At 44.2% G+C, this 22203-nt stretch overlaps 4 protein-coding genes and 2 pseudogenes across 4 annotated transcripts; 1 reads left to right on the top strand and 5 right to left on the bottom strand.

Annotated features, from left to right (window-relative positions):
* Positions 1–1204: 1204 nt before the first annotated feature.
* LOC111332720 (piggyBac transposable element-derived protein 4) lies at positions 1205–4183 on the bottom strand. The gene is given in 5 exon segments (XM_088755389.1): positions 1205–3247; positions 3249–3407; positions 3410–3570; positions 3573–3803; positions 3915–4183. Coding segments are annotated over 5 exon segments (1929 nt in total). The 5' UTR covers positions 4090–4183; the 3' UTR covers positions 1205–2044.
* A 704-nt stretch (positions 4184–4887) lies between these two features.
* On the bottom strand, positions 4888–6320 carry LOC148734807 (uncharacterized). Its single transcript, XM_088752833.1, has 2 exons — positions 5971–6320; positions 4888–5287 (listed from the first exon to the last, which is right to left on the bottom strand). Exons 1-2 carry the CDS (start codon positions 6318–6320, stop codon positions 4888–4890), a joined length of 750 nt encoding a protein of 249 aa, XP_088608959.1.
* Positions 6321–7731: 1411 nt separating this feature from the next.
* Positions 7732–8529, bottom strand: LOC148734806 (uncharacterized). Its single transcript, XM_088752832.1, has one exon. The coding sequence runs from the start codon at positions 8527–8529 to the stop codon at positions 7732–7734; it is 798 nt and encodes a 265-aa protein (XP_088608958.1).
* Positions 8530–10587: 2058 nt separating this feature from the next.
* LOC148734805 (uncharacterized) lies at positions 10588–11043 on the bottom strand. The gene has a single exon (XM_088752831.1). It carries the CDS (start codon positions 11041–11043, stop codon positions 10588–10590), a length of 456 nt encoding a protein of 151 aa, XP_088608957.1.
* A 505-nt stretch (positions 11044–11548) lies between these two features.
* LOC148734804 (uncharacterized) lies at positions 11549–13650 on the top strand (annotated as a pseudogene).
* A 2167-nt stretch (positions 13651–15817) lies between these two features.
* Positions 15818–21956, bottom strand: LOC148734803 (uncharacterized; annotated as a pseudogene).
* Positions 21957–22203: the final 247 nt, after the last annotated feature.

Genomic DNA, 22203 nt, shown 5'->3' with positions numbered 1-22203 from the left:
CTTAATTTCTCTAAGGATATAATATTCAAAAGAGTATATATGAGTTGGAGGTACTGACCTTTTCTTTCACATTTTTGTTCATGATCTTCAATCACCAGTTTTGCCTAAAACCCCATAACAGTATAAGCTGAGTTTCACTGAAATCAAAGAAAAATGGGGCATTTTGTGAAAATTTTCAAAAGAATTGCTCATTTTGGCATATTTAGAGGTAAAAGGCACTTTAACTGCTTTCCGAGTTATATTGTATTTCTCTTAACAACATTTGAAGATGTATGCGTGCAGGGTCAGGAGATTCACGTATTAATTGACATCCAATGTTGTTAACCTTTAACTTAAGTCGCTATAATTTGCTTGCCTTTTCGTAAACTCTTTCACGGTCAACGACAGACACAAGGAGAGCATCTTGGTTCCGTTTAACCTCTAGATATTCATTCTAAGGAAGGTGATTTTTCTGTCCTTTCTTTGGCAACATGTCTCCGCACTCTGTTGCAACGCGTCTTTATCCACATTCTGTTGACAAAGTGAGAGCCGCTCAAAAGTCCGGCCATGGTGTCGCTGAAAAGTTCAAGGAAACGAGACAAAAATCTAAAATCCTGAATCTGACAAGCTCTTACCAATGACCACAAGAGTCTCTTGCTTCTGGCCATCTTGTCATTTTGAGGCTTAAATCTTTTAAAGATGCGTCAAAAATACGCTTTGCTTGACGATGCCATGACAGTCTATTCTTTTCAAGCAAAGGAAACCCAAAATAATTCTCCTACTATGCTGTGTTTGGTATGAAATTAAAGCTCTTGAGTGGAACTAGACATTGGTTCCAAATTAACCGTACTTTGATTTAATGTGGTTCCTAGGAATAAAATCAAATAATGGTTGTGCCTTACAGTTGAATTTCTTTCCAGTGGAAAACCTTGCTATTTCGGCGACAGTTCTAGCACCAAATTTGGGGTCATTAATTGACCATGTTTTGTTTGTGTCCCACCGTTGCTCCCTGGAACACTTGCACCACACACAAGCACAATCCTCATTTGCCCTGTCTAAACCACATACCAATGCTAAAAATTTCCAATCTCCACCTAAAAAGTATTCAATTTTATAGGTGCAGTTATTTGCACTTTTCTCCTTTAAGTTTGATATTTCCATTGTGTTGTAGTCAAATGTCCAACACGTACATGTTGTTTAATCTATTTCACGAAATGTACGATATAAGTGAAAAGCAAAGCGAAGTGAGCGGTAGAAACGTTGTATGTCTAGGACGACTAGGAACACAAAAGTCAAAAGCGGAGAAGACAGTAAGCGAACTGGATAAAATGAAATGTAGCCATGGAAAACACAAGTCCACTAAAAAAACCATGCAAAATGGCCTTAACCCTTTAAGACCCAGATTTTTTTTACACCATATTTTTTCCCCCGAACGACGACAACATTTTGAGTCACAGATCATCACGATTTTAATTAAATGCTATAAAACCATATATGTATGTATTCCTTATAAAATTATCTTTCCAAAAAGCTGTGTTTTTATGTAATTAATAACAATTTGAGCCTTTCAGGGTAAGCACAGTACTTGCTCACTGTTTGCGATGAACCCTAAAAGATGAAAACACTGTCATATTTCATCATGGAAAAGATCCCTGCCTGGTTTAGTTTTATGTTATCCAGATTCTGCAATTTCTAAGGAACAGAATGCAAAAAACCCCTTGTGAATATCATAAAAAGAACAGAAATTATGCATTTTTTTGTAATTTCGATCCGGCTCCAAAATGTCAAGCCTTTCAACAACAAACCTGATCTGAAATCTAATAACAGGCAAAGGAGTTTAGAAAAAACCCTTCCATTTGCTCAAAAGGTATATCAAAAGCACAAAACATTTCAGTGTTCTGAATACAATAAAATAAAAATTCTGAATACAATAAAATTCCCTGAAATTCAGAAGCCAGTTGCAATCAGTTCTCGCTAAAAGTTGCAGAGACTAAACTCTCGATTTCAAATGTTCAGAAGACAATGTTGTTTGTGTAAATGCAAAGTACATGTTCAGCAGTCTTTACTACCGCCAGTAAATAGGTGATGTATGCCATTTTTCCCAGCAATTTCTGTCCTTTGTGATGCATAACGGAGTGCGATTACAAGTAACACAGACAATTTGTGACTTGTATCGAAAGTTCTTTCCCAGATCCTGCACAATGGCTTTCTTTGCACAAACAGTACAGTCTCTTCTTGTGTCAGTCACCTCCAGGACATGTCGTCTGTCATTTAGCCTTTTCTCATCTGCCTCAGATAGAGGGAGGGAGGGGGGTCGACCAGATTTTCGACGAAATGACCTTTGTCCAATCAGCTGGCGAACAACTTCCATTCGGAAGTCAATAAACTCCTGGGAGGACTGGGGATTTGCTTTCCTCATTATAATAAAAGAATCAAGAAGGCAAACCTCCAGGCCATACCCTAAGAGCTTCTTCCATGCCTTTCTTGACTTTCTGACCACAGAAAAGGTCTTGATAAGCTGATCTGATAGGTCCACCCCACCCATGTACTTTTGGTAGTCCACTTGGGCAGGGGGACATGGAACATCGACTTGCTCACGCCCATTCTTCCGTGGTATAGTTGGAAGGGTGCCATCAGGATTTTTAGGTGGGTGAATTGTTGAAAGAAGGTAAACCCCACGCCTGTCAAACCAGCTCATAGCAACAAGTTGATCATGGATTCTAAACTAGTAATGGCCCCTGGGCAGGCGCTTTTCGTCAGCTTTTGCAATAAGAATATCTTTAGGAAATCCTTTCCTTCCAGCTCTGACTGTGCCACAGCAATAAATGCCAGAGTTCATCCGTTCAATGAACAAATGAGGGTCACAGTAGAAATTGTCCATATACAAATGGTGGTTGTTCCCTTCAATTGGTGCAGTGAGATCTCTGACAACACGCCGAGCCAATTTTTTTTCTGTGTTGCCCCTCTCTTTACCAAGATACACTTGAAATTTGTACACATAGCCAGTAAGGGACTCTGATAACACCCAGAGTCTTATCCCCCATTGGGTTGGTTTGTTGTTGATGTACTGTTTGAAAGACAGTCTGCCTTTGTGAGGGACCATGGTTTCATCAATTGCAATATCCCTTGAAAGCTTATACTCCCTGCTGATGTTGCGGGAAATAATGTTCAGAAATTCTCTGACTCTGTAAAGTTTATCATATCCAGGATCACCAACTGGGGGTGCAACAGAATTATCAGCCAGGTGGAAGTAATGCCAGATTTGTAAAAATCTGGTGCGCGACATTACATTGCTGATACCCTCTTGGTGAATAAGATAATCTTCTTTCCAGTACATTCGAAAACGTGGAAGCTTGATAATGCCCATCAAAATTATTATGCCCATGAAAGCCTCCATTTCTTCCCTTGTAACTGGGTGCCATGTCTGTTTATGTTTGTTTGGGTCAGTTCCAACCATAAAGTTATAATAACTGTTGGTTTCCCGGACAATCATTTGCCAGATGTCATCAGTGAAAAGAAGATCAAAATAAAAATTAGCTGGATTGTTCTCTGGATTCACAAATCGTCTAGAAGGACCTGGTGCTGGCTCAGGAATGGTTGGGATGCTGTGTGAATTCCTGCATCTCTAGACCACTGCAATTCTGGATCAGCATTGCGTGGTTGTCTTCTGTTTTGGCGACCACGGCGAGATCCTCGAGGAACCCCCCTGAAGCGCAGTCTTTGCCCTCGTCTTACACGCGCACCTCTTCCTCGACCACGAGTACTTGTAGGACTCACACTACGATCACATCCGCCATTATCACTGACTTCTTCATTGCTAACATCTGCATGTTTATAAAAAGAAATTCACATAAGAAGACAAAGAAAAATGAAGTGAAATTATTCGTAAATGACAAATATTTTTCTCCAAATGTAAACAAAGAGCACAAACCTACCAGAACCATCGCTATTTTCGATGAATTCACTCTCACTTTTGCTTGAATCGCCATTGTTTTCGCTTTCTGACACATCTGGTAAGTCTTCCTCGCCTTCATCATCGAAATCACTGACTTCTTCATCATTTACAACTCTCTCCAGAACCTCTTCCAAAGTAAAATACCGCGCCGCCATCTTTAAATCGCCAGCAGTATTCACACAAGAAAATATCGAAGAAAAAACTGTCTTGCGAACAGGAATTCGCCAGGAACTGACTCGATAAGAGCATAACATTTCAACGTATCCAATAATAAGCTTTTTACTTCAATCCCAGAATGCCAGTCGAAGTAAGCCCACATTTTGAAGACCACATGTTGAATCGTACAAATTTGTACGATTGGGTCTTAAAGGGTTAAAAAGACGAAATTATGCGAAAACACCTAACAGAATATTGATTACATGAAAGCGAGAAAAGAAAAACAAAGAGTGCGATAATGAGAGAAGAAAATGTGCATACAAACAAGAAAACAAACAAAAGAAACAAATACAGCCTTCCAGCGGTAACATCTGGCTCCTCTAAGAGTGTACTAAAACTCTTAAGGTCTCAGTTCTTTAACATTAAAGCTCGTAACAGTTTTCTACTCTTAATGGCTGGCTCCCCTGGCTGGGATTTCCCCGGTCTTCATTCTCCAGTATCAGGACAAGTTTGTCGATTGGGCGATCTAGGGTTGTTGTTGCCATGGTAACTCTGACGGATCTGACTAATCCACTTGATTCTGTATGTACGTCGACAACACGGGCCATGTTTCAGTTGTTTCTTGGGGCTCGGACATCCATGATCAGTACCTGGTCTCCCTTCTTGAGGTTCCTTCGGGGGCGGTTCCATTTTACTCTGTAAATTTTGGATTTTTACTCTTTTCTCCATCTCGACCAAAAGACATTTGTAAGATACTGCACACGTTTCCATCTTTTGTAGAGGTACAAATCAGCCTTCTAAAAGCTTCCTGGTGGAGGCAAGATGACCCTTGACTTCATAGTCAGTATGTGATTTGGTGTGAGTAGATCCAAATCCTCGGGATCACTTGACGGGACAGTGAGTGGGTAACTGTTGATGATGCATTCTACTTCATTCAACAGGGTTCTAAAGAACTCATCGTCTAGGATGGGGCCATTCCCTGGCATCAATACCAACAAAATTGGCCTGACAGACTGTATCTGGTGCTCCCAGACACCACCAATGTGGGACGCTGCTGGAGGACTCTGCTTCCACTGGATAATCCAATCAGCATTGAGGTCTCTAGAAAGGCTCCTTTGGATTGCGCCATGGTCCAGCTCATCTAGAGCTTTCCTTAGTTCTATTTCTGCTCCTACGATGTTGGTGCCTTGGTCTGATCTGATCTCACATTGTTACGGCGATAGAATTTCAGAATGAATCAGAGTCATCATTTAACCATGATGAGTACACAAATATGGTAACTTCAATGATGCAATATGTAAAAATTCAAACAAAGGATACAATGACCGACTGACCTTAACTACCTTATAGCGAAATTAAATGGGAGTCATTGAGCGAGTATAAAGAACATGAAACTACAAATTATTTTGAGGGGGCAGACAATCGACGAACCTATAACAACGAAAACGATAACAACAACTACTACTACGTACCTCTATCCTGACTCTGAGTGAACAACGTTGAAGGTAGCAGAAATCTTACAAAATAACTTAGTGCTAGCATAAAGCTTGAGCACCGCTTGCACCAACCATGCTTTTTTTCTACGCTTGACTGTGCACGCACAGTGACGTCAGATGTAACGCAGTGGTAATGCTTACATGGCTCCCTTAAATTGTTATCAATTTACTAACTAAATAATTAAAGTGTTTATCAAGTTACTAAAGAAATAGTTCAATATTGATGGTTTGTCCCTTGGTCATTCACCACTTCTGGCTCCTTGGCAGGGACCCCGGTCTTTCTCTCAGGCCTCAGTGCAGGGTATAGAGAGAACCAATTCATGCACTGGTTGGATGTGATGGAGGCACCACCAATGATCCAGAATCCGGAAGACCTAATCTTACTGTGTCATACCACGTCCCTGGTGCTCAACCAAGCTATGATAATGCGAAATGATGAGACTGGTCACATGCCCCTTCTTGGGGAGAATGATAGGGTGTTTGACTGCTTCTGAGAGTTCGGCATGCTTGAAGCAACCGCCAACTCGTAATATACCATTCTTGTCAAGAAAAGGATCCATCTTATAAAGAGAACTGGCCTTCTTCATGGTTCTATGTTGAGTTGGATGTTGTGGAACTTGCGCACAGATGCGGTGGACTAAGCTAACTTCATTCCAGAACTCGTCTCTCTGAAGGCTTCTGAGAATCTCTCTTTCAGCCTCTTGAAGGTCTTGGAGAGTAATTGTTCCATACATTCTCTGATTAGCTAGTGTTTCTCACCAGTCTTCAACGTGGTTGGCGTCTTGGAAGCTGTGTTATCACTTTTTCCGACCCAAGCATCAATATAGCAATCAAGCAAACGCTCAGTAGACGTCTTCATCTAGCCAATAAGTAGCATACCATTGATTGCATCACTAACCTGTGTCTTTGGCTGTTACGAATCACATGTTAAATAAAACGAACTGAGTTTTTGTCGACTCCCTCAACATAGTTCTCCACCATATTGGAAAAACAAGCTGTCAGAGAGGAGACTGGGAATATTGACATCGAACTGAGTTAAATTCGACCGAGTTAAATTCGACCGAGTTAAATTTGACGTTTCAATCAAATGCTGTTTTGAACTATTTTAGTCGACTAAAATAGGAGTTAAGCTTGGCACATGTGAAATTCGACATTTGAACTGGGCCTTAGCTTCTTTTCTAACCAATTAGCATTTTACATTTTGCTCTTACCTCCCACCGGTTCCTCTCCCGCCGCCCGCCTCCTGTACCCTCCCTGCCCCCTATTTTCCTGAGCTCCTTCCCCCCACTATTCACTGGCATGTAATCAGAGAAACTTACTACATCTGTTTCTCCCAAGAAGTCCAGAATGCTGACCTGTGTTATTTGTACAGGTGTGTACCCTTTAGTTTTGTATAAAATAAGAAACTATTTCAAATGTTAGGCTATCAAGGTTCTTATGCAGACGGGTTCTAACCGTTTTATTTTTTGTGCTTCTTGGTATAGTTAGCACCACATAACTCAATTTTTTTAGCGGATTCTGCTCAGCAATATCTTGCAAAAGACGCTGAAAACATCCATCTGGGTGAGTATCACCATACCATCTCCTCCACATAAATTCATAAAGGTATTCTAGGAGAAAGTTGGGGTTTGTATTACCCTTCAGTTTTTTTAACTTTTCTTTTGCTGTCGACCAATTGCTCTCCGTGTGTTGTGTATGTACCCCAGTGTTACCTTTGCGGCTCATTTTATTAAAAAACATGTCTTAAGCACATTAAAGAACTGTTTTACCCTGATTGGGAATACAGTGACCCATACCAAGACTACAACATACGTAACAAGCGACTTCAAATCTAAAAGCACGAGAGAATAAGTCACGTGATATTACATAACGAAACAACCAAAAATGAAAATAACGAAACAGAATTAAAATGTAGTCACACTAGCCCCTAAATGGGAATGAAAACAGTCACATTTACATGTAAAGAAACGGGGCTACCAACTACAACTCATACATGAAGGTTTCATGTTTCAGAGAACTGTTTTGTTCGCAAAGTCCCAAAGGTTGTAAATAAACAAGTCTTAAACTTGACTGTTTAAAGTCACATCCGTAAGTTCCATTTGGCTCCGTAAGCCATATTGAACTTTCAAGGTTAACCTAAACTGTTCAGTCTATTTCGAGCAAACATAACTTGGTCACTGGGCATGTCAGCACAGTTGTACGTTCTTCACTAAGAGGCTCTCCCTTGCACTGTCGTTTAGCGCGTGTCGTAACCGTGCAGCTCGTCTTCACTTTCACTGTGCGCACTAATCTGTCTCGACTAGGCATGACCTCTACAACTCGCCCACGCTGCCATTTGCCTCTAGGGAAGGACTTATCTGTCATCAAGACTAAGTCACCGACCTCCAAGCTTCTTCTTAGTTTGTTCCGCTTCTTTCTTTTTAACAAGTTTGGAAGGTATTCTCGTGTCCATCTTAGCCAGAACAAATTGGCTAAATACTGTGCTTGTCTCCAAGCGCGTCTACAGCTGAGATCATCTTTATCAAATATTCCCGGGGTTAAGTCTGGACACGGGCGTAAATGTAACAAATGATTAGGGGTCAGTGGCTGCTCATCAAGGGCACTGTCACTATTCCGAGTAAGAGGCCTGGAATTTAAAGTGTTCACCACCTCTGCCATCGCAGTTGAAAATACTTCATCAGAGACTAACTGGATGGCCTTCAAGATCTGTCTCATGGAACGTATCATCCGCTCCCATGCACCACCCATGTGACTTGCTGAGGGCAGATTAAAAATCCACTCGATCCTTTTCTGTCTGCAGAAATTGTTGATCTTGTGTTGATTCCACTCCTCTATTGCCTCTCTTAGCTCCTTATCTACCTTTATGAAGTTACTTCCTTGGTCACTCCTTATTTGCTCTGGATAGCCACGAATGCTAATGAATCTTGTAAGGGCATTAATCATTGAATCAGTGTCTAAGGAGTGGAATATCTCGATGTGCTTAGCACCTGTTGTTAAACAGGTGAAGAGACAGCCATATCTTTTAACACGGGACTTTCCCTGCTTAACTTCAAGTGGTCCAAAATAATCAACACCGATCTAAGTGAAAGGTGGTTTCTCGGGTACAAGCCTCACTTTTGGTAAATCTGCCATGAACTGCTCCCCAGGGCATGCACTTCTTTGCCGTTGACAGGTCATGCATCTTCTTAAAACGTGCTGCACTGCCGATCTCCCTTTCACAATCCAAACTGTCTCTCTCAAGGACGACAAAACAGATTCTTGGCCCATATGACACAAGTTTTCATGACACTGCTTAATAATGAGGTCAGTCCCATGATGCTTGTATGGGAGGATAATAGGATGCTTTCTTTTATGACCAAAGGGTGCGTTGACTAGTCGACCTCCGGCTCTCAATAGGCCTTCTTTGGTCTGTGGATTCAGCTGATGTATTGATGTGCCAGCCTTCTTTAAAGCCTTCTTCGGGTACCTCTTGTCCTCACAACACTCCATTGCTGAAAGTACATCGATGACTTCTGGAAAGGCCACTTGTTGAACACGTTTGAATATTTCTCTTTCGGCTATTTGAAGCTCTGCGATTGTTAAATGGCCACAGTTCATCAATTGCATTTTAATAGACTTAACTGAAGAGCCACTTGCAATTGGCGGATTCCTTCTTAACAGAACTTTCATTTGCAGATACTGTTTGTAACGTAACAACCACACAATAGAGCATTTGAATCTCCACCAGCAGTAGTAGTACGAAATCAGGTCATCCAGAACATCACTTTGAACAGTGGAGGCATAAATTTGAGCCTCTTTCCTAACTTCTTCATCATCGTCTCCTAAGATAGGAACTTTCATCATGTTGGGTCAGTGACTCTCGTCTTCCCATAGGAACTTGGGGCCCTTGAACCAACGGTCATCCCTCAACATGGTATCTATTTTGAGACCTTTTGAACCATCATCAGCAGGGTTATCATCCCAGTTCACATATCTCTGCTCTGAGGGTTTGGAGCCATTGCGTATCACTGTTAGACGATTAGACTCAAATGTATGGGATCTCTTTGACTCATTGTTGATACACTTCAACACGGAAGTCGAGTCACTCCAATAGGAAACACGGTCTATTGTCATGTCTAACTCTTCTTGAATAATCTTAGAGAGCCTTATGGAGATGACAGCAGCTGTCAGCACCAATCTTGGAATCGAAATCTCACGTATGGGAGCCATCTTGCATTTTCCATTACAATTACATGGGACATCTTGCATTTTCCATTACAAATGCGCAGTGAACTTGGTTGGTCACATCTTTCAAATGGAGGTATGCAATGGCTGCATATCCTTGACGAGAAGAGGTGCAACTGTACCTCTTCAACCTCATCAAATCCCTTAGGTTTGAAACAGCGGTCTACCAGTATTTGATGTAATTTTGGGAGATCATCCAGCCAGTGCTTCCATTGTTCTTTGTCGGTTTCTTCTAACGTATCATCCCAACCCAGCCCCTTTCTATTGAGCGTTTCCAACAACAACTTGGCTTTCATGGCGTATGATGCGATGAATCCCAGTGGATCAAAGAGGGAGTAAACAGCTGACACAATTCCTCTGCGTGTCACTGGTTTCTGACTCACTCGCTGCAACATCTTCTCCATTACTTCCCATACGAACTTGTCTTCTTCTATGTTCCATTTTAGTCCGAGAGCGCTCTCTGTCGGGAGTTGCTCAAGTTCTAAATTCGCCACTGATTTGGCTCTTTCGGACTCTGGTATTGTCACCATCACTTCTCGGTCATTACTATACCACTTTGTCCAGTGGAATCCACCTTTCTCTAGCAACGTCTGCAGCTGACTTGCTAAACTGATTGCCTTCCCTGTGGTGCTTGTCGACTTCATCATATCATCTACATACATGTTGCAGTTCACTGTCTCTATTACTTCCTTGTCGAACTCTTCCTGATACAACAGCACTGTCTTTCTTCGACAGAAATTAGTGACACTTGGCAAAGATGAAGCACCAAACAAATGTTTAACCATTCGATACTCCTTCATTTTCTTTTGTCAGGTCCCCATTTGGCCACCACAGAAATCTTAAACTGTCACGGTCCTTAGGGTCCACCAAGACCTTATGAAACATTGCTTCAATATCAGCAACAATTCCAACAGAGTTCTGTCTGAAACGACTTAAGACACCCACTAATTGATTTGTCTGATCTGGGCCCTGCAGTAACTGCTGATTTAGAGATGTCTGTCCAAACTTTGCTGCACAATCATACACCACCCTGACTTTGTCGGGCTTCAAAGGGTGTGTCACTGGGTCGTGAGGGAGGAACCACACTGGTGTGTTCCTTGTATTTAACTCTTCTTCAGGAACCACTTCTGCGTGTCCTTTTTCGATGTAATTCATTGTCGTCCAATACTTCTCCAACAAATCTTCATCCTTCATAAGATGCCTCTTAAGAAGCAGGGCTCTTCGTTCTGCCATTATCTTGTTGTTGGGCAAATACCGTGGGTCACGTCACCAAGGCAAGGCAATTTGAAAGTGTCCGTTGACTTGTTCAAGGGACCCTTCCATGATCTCTAGGGCTCTCTTGTCTTCAACTGATGCACAAACTTTAGTTTCTACTTCCGTGTTTTCAAAGTCTGTTTTCCATAATCTCTCTTACAGCTGGTGTAACTCTTCATCACGTATTTCCCTTTCAACTTTGCTGAACAATGACAAATTGGTATCCTTCTGACCAGCTAACTCATCGGTGAATTGTTCATTAAGGACTTGACCACTGTTGTCATTATCTGGTTCCTTGCTTAATCTTCTACCTTTGATTGGGCTAGGACATACATGTTCATCTCGCAGGACAGGAACATTGTCATAAACAATAGAACTCTCTATAGTGCGAGTGAAATTTGCTGAACAATAGGCTCCTTGCACTAAGAAGTCACGTGATCTCCACCATGTTGGAGGGCAAACAATCAGTTGCTACGGGAAAACTATGACTGCCTCATGTGGTCATGAAAGGTCAGTTACACAAATATTTGCTTTTGGCTTCTTTATTTTGGAACAAAACGACCTTTATCCACTTGTCAAATTTGCATAATGCCTAAAGAGCTTCTGTGTTCGAGGCTTTGTGTTCACTTTTACTTCTAACACGTTTGGAATGAACAGATGACAGGCGAAAGTTTATTTAAGCTTAATAATTAAGCTTAAGCCTATCTACTGATTGATTGCTTGATTGATTGCTTGATTCATTTATTCGATTTTTCGCAAAAGGTTTGCTCTTGCTTTGGGTTAGGTAAAGATTGTCAAGAATTGTAGTCTAGTTACATGTCTACAAAATGCGAAAATTACCGAAGGTTGACGCTATTTAGCTTTGTTTGATTCCACTGATTTTCTCAGTAATCCAAGTGTGGACCCTCACGTTTACCAAGTATAACCTTCACCGATGTAGAGAAATATGCAACACGTTCAATGGGATGGGAAAGCACTGCAAAAGCTTACAAATATTTAGTGGAACCAGGATATCTCCATAACATCAAAAGTAAGTGCACTGGTAAAGAAATTGGTGTAGTCTCCTGAAAGCTGCTGATGTTTTCGCCTTTCATGTTATGAAACCATTCCTTAAAATGTGGTAAAGACTGATCCTAATTAATTTTACAAATTTTAGTTACATATAGTGACTCGGAGGCATTTGTTTTGGCCAGATGCTACAGATCGATGAAGAAAAGTGAAACACCACATTCCCTTCAAGTGATAACTGGTATGGATCAAGCAACAGTGTCTGGAAAGTGTTCTTGTGTAGCAGGTGGTGGAGGGATTTGTCACCATGTTGTGGGCCTTCCTTTTTTTACTTGTCACACTGTAAGCAACTCGGGCTAGAGACCTTACCTGATGATCTGACATGTACTATGATGGTGCAGCGATGGAGTGTTCCCAGAGGGAAACACATAAATCCTCAATGTGTTGACACCTTGATGGTGAAGAAGCCTCAGGAGTGTGCAAACTATAATAAATTCATTAAAACCACTCTGTACTCACCTGCATCCCAGTATCATATTGTGCGCCCTGATTAAAAAGCTAAAATCAAAAATGTAGATCCTGAGCCTTTGCAGTGGAGTTTGTTACCAGATCCAGAAAACTTTGCAAGCTCACATCTTCCTTCTGCACTGACCAAATTTGGAATGGTGCCAAAGGGGTCTGTAATATCTTACCAACAAAGGCTCAGAAAAAATGTCAGAAATGGTTATGCCCACACCTCATTCCCCAAGCTACCCCTTCCAAATGCAGGTTAAAGGTTTAAGAACAATGTTTGAACAGCAAAAAATCAGTCAAGTTAGAGTCAATGTCCGTCACTTTAGAGATAGCACATGCTTTAGATGAAAAAAATGAGAGAACAGGATGAAGGTGACCTTTGGCATTCATTAAGAAAAAAAAAGTATCACTGCAAGCAAGTTTGGAACAGTGGCGAAAAGAATTTCTAATTGTGATACTCTTTTTAAACTTCAGCCATCTAGGCTTGTACAGACAGCTGCTACGAAGCAGGGTATAGAAATAGGGGGAAGAGCAGCATCCATATATGCCACTAAAGCAAAGAAAGAGATGGTAAACTTGTACTCAAGTGGTCTGGTAATAAATCCAAAATGCCCCTGGCTTGGAAGTTCCCCAGACAGGAAGGTTTATGATATTGAGGCAGCTCAAAATGGTTCATGAAGTCCCTATGGCTTGTTTGAGACAAAGGTTGTCCAGGAAGGAACAACCAGCTTAGATGATGTGGCTTACCTTAAGCATGACCCCATTTCAAATGAATTAACCCTAAACAAGAAACGTGCATATTATTTACAAGTACAAAGCGAATTAGGTACTTCTGGCCTGGCTTGGTGTGACTTTTTCCGTTACATCAATGATGATTTGTTTTTTTGCCAAAGAACAGTATTTCATCCTATTTTTTTCCAAGAATGTAAGGATAAGGTTGACATGTTTTATTTTAACTATTTTTTGTGAGAACACTTACATCACTGTAATATGTATAATGAGAACACCCTGTGGCACCTGCTAAGACAAATTATTTTTCAAAATTAATGGTCCCTGAAAATTTACAAGCAAACATCGCACTGTCCACATCTGATTGACAGTGCCCAAAAGTGACAAAGGAATTTCATTGTCAAACAGATGACACTCTTTAATTCGGCGTATGGCCCTCTCCACATGAATCCGGACTTTCGCTATGGTTTTTATTTGTTTTACTTCCTCTGGTGAAAACTGTGCATGATTTAAAAGATATGGTGGAAGGTTTACCTTTACCCCTTTGCTGCATAATAGATCCTCAATATTAAAACCCTTGTTTGTATGAGACGAAATTGTGTTTTAAACGAAAAAAAAGCGAATCCACAAAGACAGAAAAACTCACAAGTCCGTCCGCTACGAACGCTTAACAAAAAATAAAAAATGACCCTATTTCTATCACGACCTATCTGAAGCGAACTCCTCAATTGATTTGGTTTAATCACGACGATGAAACAGATCTACAGGATAAATCACAAAATCCATACACTAAGTAACGCAAACTATAAAGCTAAACGAAACACAATATAATAGACTTACGATAATAAGTTAAATTCGCAAGATATTTGTTGATGTTCATGAGTTCGAGTGTCCGAAATGATCTGGCTGACTAGCACAGGTCAGCGGTCCTGACGAGTCCTCAGTATGTGGCCAGGGGTAGTCCCTTCATCCCCCCCCCCCCAGTCCGAGAACCAAGAAGGGTACAACGTATCGCGTCGGTTGTAGGACTGAAGTGACCCATTGTCCTGTTTCAGGTTCGTACCGTTTGGGTGGCCGTGTTAAGCGACGAGGACGTGTAGCTGGTTCGGTCGGCAGTTGATGTGGCGTAATGGGCATTGTGGAATCCTCAACAGCAGCTACTGGTAACTGGGGGTCGCGGGACTGTATGTCGGGAATGGGGCTTTTATCCTGTGCCTGGGCGAGGGGCGACATCGGTGCTGGGTGGAGGACCGCAGTTGGTACGTTGAGCTTTGCTTCAGTGGCTCGCTTGGACTCAGCATAAGGTTGTGGTGGCACGGGGGGCTGTGGGTGTGAGCAGTGGGCAGCACTGCTGGTGGGCAGGTGGCGTTGGTGGACAGATAGAGGGCGTGGCTGGTGTATAGGCTCGCAGGAAGCGGCGGTTGTGTAGTGTGATTCGCCCAGAGCCGTCCACCTTGATTCAATATTGGTCATGGCCGGGTGATTCCACCACTACCCCTGACTGGTCCCATTTGGTGGGGTTGGCGCCTTGTTGATTCTGCAAAAAGACTCTCTCGCCAAGGGACAGAGGGCGGAGGGGGCGTGACTGGGCTGTCAGAGACTGTTGTGCGAGTGATGCGTGTTCAAAGGGCTTCCTCCTTGGCCTCCCATGCTTGACGCCAAAGGGGTCTGACGTGCGGGTTCGAGAACTTCTCAAGGCGGTTTACGAATGAGGGAGTCCCTTAGGGGGCGACCGAAGATGATTTGCGCCGGTGACAGGTTGCAGTCTGGGTCTGGGGTGTTGCGTAGCTGTAATATGGCACGCAAGAAATGGTCATGGTCGAGGCTGCCTGTTGGGCCTGTGTTGGACATCAGGAGGCGCTTGGCAGTTTTCACTGAAACTTCTGCTCTGCTGTTTGATTGAGAGAAGCTGACGGAGGACACGTGATGTCGTCCGTCAGCTTCTCACACAGGATTTCCTACGCCCCAGAGGCGTAGGAAATCCTGTGTGCTCATAGCGGTGAACTCTGGGCGGCCGTCGCTTGAGATCTCTTCCAGGACGCCGAAGGTGGTGAAGAGGGACCGGAGATAGTGAACCAGGCAGGCTGAACCCGCGAAGGTGGTCCCAGCTTTTGAACTGAGGACTTCCACCCAGCCAGAAAGGCGATCACTTACAACCAGGTAGTGGCAGCCGCTGAAGTCGAAGAAGTCTGCAAAGACGGATTGGAATGGGGAACGGAGGAGTTGATGGCAGAGGGGGGTGGCTGCCTGTGAGGGTGCATTTCTGCTGCAGTCTGGGCAGCCCTCACGAGTGTTGCGGATATCCTGCGACATCCCTGGCCAGTAGACAATGGCGCGGGCTCCCTGTTCCATGGAAGAGGTTCCTTGATGGGCTGTGTGCAGGCTCCGTAAGACTCGATGGCGTAGGGACGGGGGGACGACGACGCGGTCCTGGTAAAATAGTACGCCCCCTGCTGCATAGAGAGACTTGAAGATAGGCCGAAGCCTTGTCAGGGTAGGGTCGTCACTGGTGATTGGTTTTCCTTGCTAGACTGAGGTGAGGAGGGGGCCCAGGGAGGCATCTCCAGCTGTCTCTGTTGCAAGGAGAGACCAAGGGATGGTGCCAAGCTCGAGGGTGTTGTTTCGGATGGTGTTTATCAAGGCGGACTGCGATGTCGGGAAAGCTGGGTGATCCAAGAGAGATAGTGCCCTCTGTGCAGGATGGGGAAGGGTGTCTTGAGGCGGCATCGGCCGCATGGTTAGTCTTGCGGGGTAGGTGTCTGATCTCGAAGGGCCATTGGAGAGTGCATTGTTTGAGGCGGAACAGGCGCGAGTTGGTGATTTCATCCAGAGTGCAGTCACCAAAGATCTTTACAAGTGGTTTGTGGTCAGTGACGATCACGAGGTTGTTGCACCCTTGTATGAAGTAGCATGTCTGCTCTAAACCCCAGGCGACTGCAAGGGCTTCTCCTTCAATAGCGGCGTAGCGCTGTTCAGCAGAGTTCAAGAACCGGGAACCGGCCAATGTTATTTTCCATCCCCCGGGGCAGCAGTCGGGAACGCCAGAGAGGCAACTGCAGTGCTGTTGAAGGAGGAAGTGACCGATGCCACACGTGGACTAGTCAGGACGAAGGCAGGCGCGCCGCTGCATGTCGAACATTTCTACCCCCTGGCGGATAGCTGCAATGATGGCTGCCTTGGAAGCTTGAAGCACTGCCTCGAGCTCAGGGGGCCAGGAGAATTTACAGCGGGGGCTGAGAAATGGCTTGAAGGGGGCCATTGAGTATCTGGTATTCCTTATATCCAGCGCAAATCACAAAAGCTGTTGTATTGCTATGGTAAAGTCGACTGGGATCACCTAAGATCATTGCTGTCCTACATTCCATGGCATTGCGCTTTCTTCGACAGCGATATCAATCATAACTGGGCTTGCTGGAAAGATTTATTATTCACAGCAGTCGACGAGTCTATTCCCAAACGCAAGAGCAAAACGAGATTGAATGTCCCTTGGATTATCAAAGAGCTTATTGCTTTGTGTAAAAAGAAGAAATCGTTGTATCACAGAGCGCGCAGAAGAAACAAAATTGTTATTTGGGAAAAGTATCGGCAACTCAACAACTCAGTTAAGAGACTTTGTAACACAGCGCGGTGGTCATATATAAAGAAACTAGCGCTTGATCTGCACAAAAATGAAAACCCTAAGCCTTTCTGGAATTTTGTCAAGTCTAAGAGAAGAGGTACTAACACTCTTATCTCCTTGAAAGTTGATGGATCTGTTCTAACAGACGACTGGTATTGCTCAAAGCATGAACTCATATTTCTCTTCGGTATTTACCACTGAAGATTATGTAAATTTCCCTATACAGGATTGTATTGTCGACAAGAAGCTTGCAAACATTGATTGTTGTGTTGATGAGGTAAGCTGCCTCCTCCTAAAACTCAAGCCCAACAAGTCCCCTGGGCCTGACCTTATCGCGCCGTGCATCTTAAAATCGTGTGCATCGGAATTAGCACCTTCGTTGACCTATATGCTAAACAAATCGTTCTCTGCTGGCCTCCTACCCGATGAATGGAAACACGCAGACATTACACCTCTACACAAGAAGGGTCCTAAGTCTTCGAGAGAAAACTACCGCCCAATTTCCCTTACTTCAATCCCTTGTAAGATCGGTGAAAAAATTGTTTTCAACAGGATGTTTAATTTCTGGCGTGAAGTTGACCTTATCAACAACAATCAATTCGGCTTTCTGCGAGGAAGATCTACTGCAACTCAATTATTATCAACGTTTAATGACTGGGCGAAATCACGAAATCTCTCCACTCCTACCGACGTCGTCTTTCTCGATCTTTCTAAAGCCTTTGAAAGTGTCCCTCACGAGCAGCTGGTTTTGATTTACTCACTTTCACCAGAGTGTGGTGAGGGTCGCACAACAGAGCGAAGCTCCTTATTAAGTGCGCCCTATATCCCACCCATCCCATCCCAGGGGAGGACATCCATCACACAGTAATCTCGTGTGTGGGAAATTAACATCTCCTACCCCAACCCTGCAGGAGACGGGACCTCCATTTATTCGTCCCTATCCGAGAAGACTAGAATATCTAACCATTTCTTGATGTTATAGAAAGGTAGCAAATTCTTCTCAATTATTTTTAAGACCCTGAGTGTTGGTCCGGCGGGGGCTCGAACCCTCGACCTCCCGCACAGCAGTCCAGCGCTCTATCCATTTGAGCTAACCGGGAGGCGGCTTAACTGGCTCAGACATTTTCTGGTTGGTCGCAAACAAGGTGTAGTTATTAGGGGAACTTGTTCTGATTGGTCGTATGTAACCTCCGGCACTCCACAGGGGACCATCCTTGGGCCTTTATTGTTTTTGCTGTATATAAATGACATAACAGAATGTGTATTGTCCACAATCAAATTATATGCAGACGATACGAAGATCTATAGAGAGATAATTGACCCGATCACAGATTGTCAGCGTCTTCAGGAAGATCTTACCAATATTGGCGAATGGGCTTGTAAATGGCAACTACGTTTTAACGCGGATAAATGTGAATCTATGCGAATTACACATTCACGTGATAAGTCAGTGACCAATTATTTCTTTGGACAGCCCTTGAAAGACGTAGATAAATTTAAAGATCTCGGTGTTATAATAACTAAGGACCTCTCATGGAGTAACCACATTGGTATAACTGTGAACAAAGCAAATAAAGTCCTAGGTTCTATTAAACGCTCGATAGGCACCGCTAATGCAAATATTTTTTCTATGCTGTACAAATCTCTTGTACGGCCAATTTTGGAATATGTGGTACCTGTCTGGTGTCCTTACCTCGTCAAGGACATCCATGCTCTTTAGAATGTACAGCAAAGAGCTTCAAGACTTGCTTTAAATCAACGCAAAAGGAGACATGTCCTACGAAGACTGATGCAAATTGCTAAAATGGCCTACTCTTTCCGACCGTAGAACTTATCTATCTTTAATTGAGTGTTATAAAATTGTTTTTGGTTTTTACCATTTAGATTTTTGAAACTTTTTTGATTTTGCCACAACTAGATGTACGAGAGCAAATCATCAGTACAAACTTTAGGTCAAACCAGCAAGACTTAATTGTTATAAACATTCGTTCTTCATTAGGATTGTTAAATTATGGAATGAATTACCAAGAAACATAGTGGAAGCTGATAACCTTCAGCATTTTAAATCTCAGCTTAAACTGTATTTAAATATTTAATTATAACTAAGTATTTTATTTTCATTTAGACTTATTTTTTAGGGAGTTTTCACATAGGGATAACCTCTTAACTTCCTTTTCTGGAAGCATATTTTCCATTTCGTCTTTGTGTATACATAGTCTGCTTCTGGAATAATTAAAGTATGTATGTATGTATGTATGTATTGAGTCACGTAGCTGGGCGTAGTTGGAAACTTGGTTGACCAGGCCAAACCAACTCCTGATGTCTGTGGTACTGGTAGGAGAGGGAAAGTCTTTTATGGCGTTTAGGTACTTGGGGAGTGGTTCTATGGTGCTATCAGACACTTTGAACCCAGCGAAGTCGACGCTCCTCTCTGCGAACTGGAATTTGTCAGGGTTGAGCACTATCCCTGCATGGCCAACGTGGGTGAGGAAGTCGATAGCCCTCCACCAGTGTTGTTCTAGGTCTGTGTCGAAATGGACTGTGTCATCAATGCAACGTTGTTTGCACTCAAACTTGGCGAGGACAGCATCGAAATGGCGATTGCAGCCGTCCCCTGAGGACAGGAAGCCTTGAGGTGCCCGCGTGTAGCGCCAGCGGGCAAATGGTGTGATGAAGGTGGTCAGGTGGCGGTCAGAAACGCGCAGAGGAACACTGTGATAGCCGTTCCAGGCATCGGTAACGGTCTTCCAAGTATCCTTGGGGATACGGCGGGCGAGGTGGAAGGGCGACTCCATGGGAAAAGTCTCGCGTTGACAGAATTTGCTCAGTGGAGAGATGTCTACAGTGTGGCGTGGGGAGCCGTTGAGCTTTCGTGTGATGACCATCCTATGACATCACGTAACGGGTTCGCCGTAAGGCACACGCTCGATGACGCCAAGAGCTTTGTCACGCAGGAGGTCATCATACACCCGTTGCTGCCAGTGGAGGGGTATGTTAGCCGGTGTGTGGCAGGCCTTAGGTGTGGCAGCGGGGTCAACATGGATTGCTATGGGTGGGCCCTCCATACATGGTAGCGCCCGATGAGGGCATGTGTTGAAAGTGGACGAGGCATATATGTCGAGAAGCCAGGCTTTCATTTTTGCATTGTTCTCTGGCGTACAGGGGAACGGCAGCTCAGAGGGACGTGGCGGTGTTGCTCCGCACTGTGTGCATGAGCACGTTGTATTGCGCGCAATGGTGGGTCCCAGGCAGCCATCATTGAGGGCCCTTGTAGCATTGATTGCTGGTGGGATGCTGGGAACATGTGGCTGTCTATCAGAGGTATCACTTACAGAACGGGTGCTAGTGGAGTTGTCAAGGTATGGGAAGGTACGCAGCAGTAGACCAAGGTTTAGTAGTGAGTCGTAAGACAGGTATATGTCCTTTACAGAGCTGCTCACATAGACCATCGAGTGGCATGCTGTAATGTCCCCGCTGCTGGACTGTGTGGCGAGTTTTGCGAAGAACGCTCCCTCTATCGAGATGGGCGAGCGGTTAGCTGCTGATAGGCTGAGGCTGATGGGGTGTAGTTGGTCACGAGAGAAACCGCAGGCTATGAAGTCGGATAATGACCACAAGTCTGATTGGGTGTCAGTGTCGTCTATGGCAGATACATCAGCGTGGATGGCTGAGGAGGTGTTGGAGATGTCACTGTTTGTCCCGCCAGGTCGGGAGAGGGATATGGTGATCGGGAGCCTAGGATGATCTCTCAAGCGGGCCCTTTTCCACTCCCCCTTGGAGAATATATGGTGGTCTAACTGCGCTGCTAATGGTTTGGTCACAGTGGCGTGTGTGGTCACCTTCCGGGTGTGACAATGTCGTTGGGAGGCTCGAGGGGGTCCTACACTTTTGGTTTGGAATGCTGTCATTTTTGAAATTGGCTCCGTTTCTGTGGCATGGACCCCTGGGGCCTGGGGCGGGCGCTGTGGGGGTTGACGCTGGTGACGTTTTTTACGGTAATTGGCCCTGTAGCATTCGATGCACATGTGGTGGGGTTTCTCGTTCCAACCACGGGCTCCGTCCGTGAAGAGCTTAAAGGTGATGTGATAGCCGGGGCATGATGCTTCCTTCGCGCGATCTGCCTGAGAAGGAGGGGGGGCGTGGTTCAGTGGCGATGTCTTTTGCTTCACGAAGGAGGAGACAGCTGAGAGCGAAGGGGAGGGCATTGTGTGCCATCTCTTTAGTTTCCACCAAGGCGATGACCTCGTCCACTGGTTTCTCTAGTATGCCCGCTATGCTGAGCACTTCCCTCCTGATGTCTGAGTTGTAAAGGCCATTCAGGATGACGTCACGGATGATGTGGTCGGTGTAGTCGACCGAAGCGCCGCAGGTGCATGAAGCAGTGTAGGAACAAGTTTCCGCCTTCCCCCGCACTTTAGCTGTAAAGGTACGAAAGGGCTCATCACGTTCCTGCCGCAACTGGAGAAGCTCTGTACGTAGCACGTAAGTGGCGACTGGGATTATCGCTAAAGAGCGCACGGTGGCCAGCAGCCCAGTCAGGTTCTCAGAAGCTGCATTTGGATTGGCTTTAAGGAGGCTGTCCCCAAGTTCAGGTCCCGCACACTGGAAGAGGTGGGAGGACGCTGAGGCATCATTGATGCCTGAGCCTGATTTGAAAACCTTCCAGCGTCTTGTGAAGACATTCCACTCTTCTATCGTGACTCCGATGTTTACTTTCGGCCGCTCTAGTTTCGGGCCACTGGTTGTTGAGGGTGCTGGAGGTGCTGCAGGCACCGGGATGCAGTGGGCCAGGTCGTGATTTGTGATGAGGGCAATTGCCAAGGCCTCAGAGATGTCCTCTGTTGCGAATGTGCAGTCGGGCACGGAGCATTCGACAACTACCATGATGACGTGGTCATCTGTTTCATGAAGCGAACTCCTCGATTGATTTGGTTTAATCACAACGATGAAACAGATCTACAGGATAAATCACAAAATCCATACACTAAGTAATGCGAACTATAAAGCTAAACCAAACACAATATAATAGACTTACAATAATAGGTTTAATTCGCAAGATATTTGTTGATGTTCATGTGTTAGAGTGTCTGAAACGATGTGGCTAACTACCGCAGGTCAGCGGTCTTGACGAGTCCTCAGTATGTGGCCAGCAGTAGTCCCTTCACTATCTGAATATATTTAGTAAGATTAAAATAAAAGCGTGCGGCATTGTTCGGCCTTCCCAACGGACAGCGCCACGCCAATCAACAGCCGTTCGTCAGAACATCCTC

Source organism: Stylophora pistillata, chromosome 3 (assembly GCF_964205215.1).
Source record: "Stylophora pistillata chromosome 3, jaStyPist1.2, whole genome shotgun sequence".
NCBI classification, from domain to species: Eukaryota; Metazoa; Cnidaria; class Anthozoa; order Scleractinia; family Pocilloporidae; genus Stylophora; species Stylophora pistillata.
The sequence above is the reverse complement of the archived record's forward strand: the minus strand, read 5'-3'. Positions and strand labels throughout refer to the sequence as shown.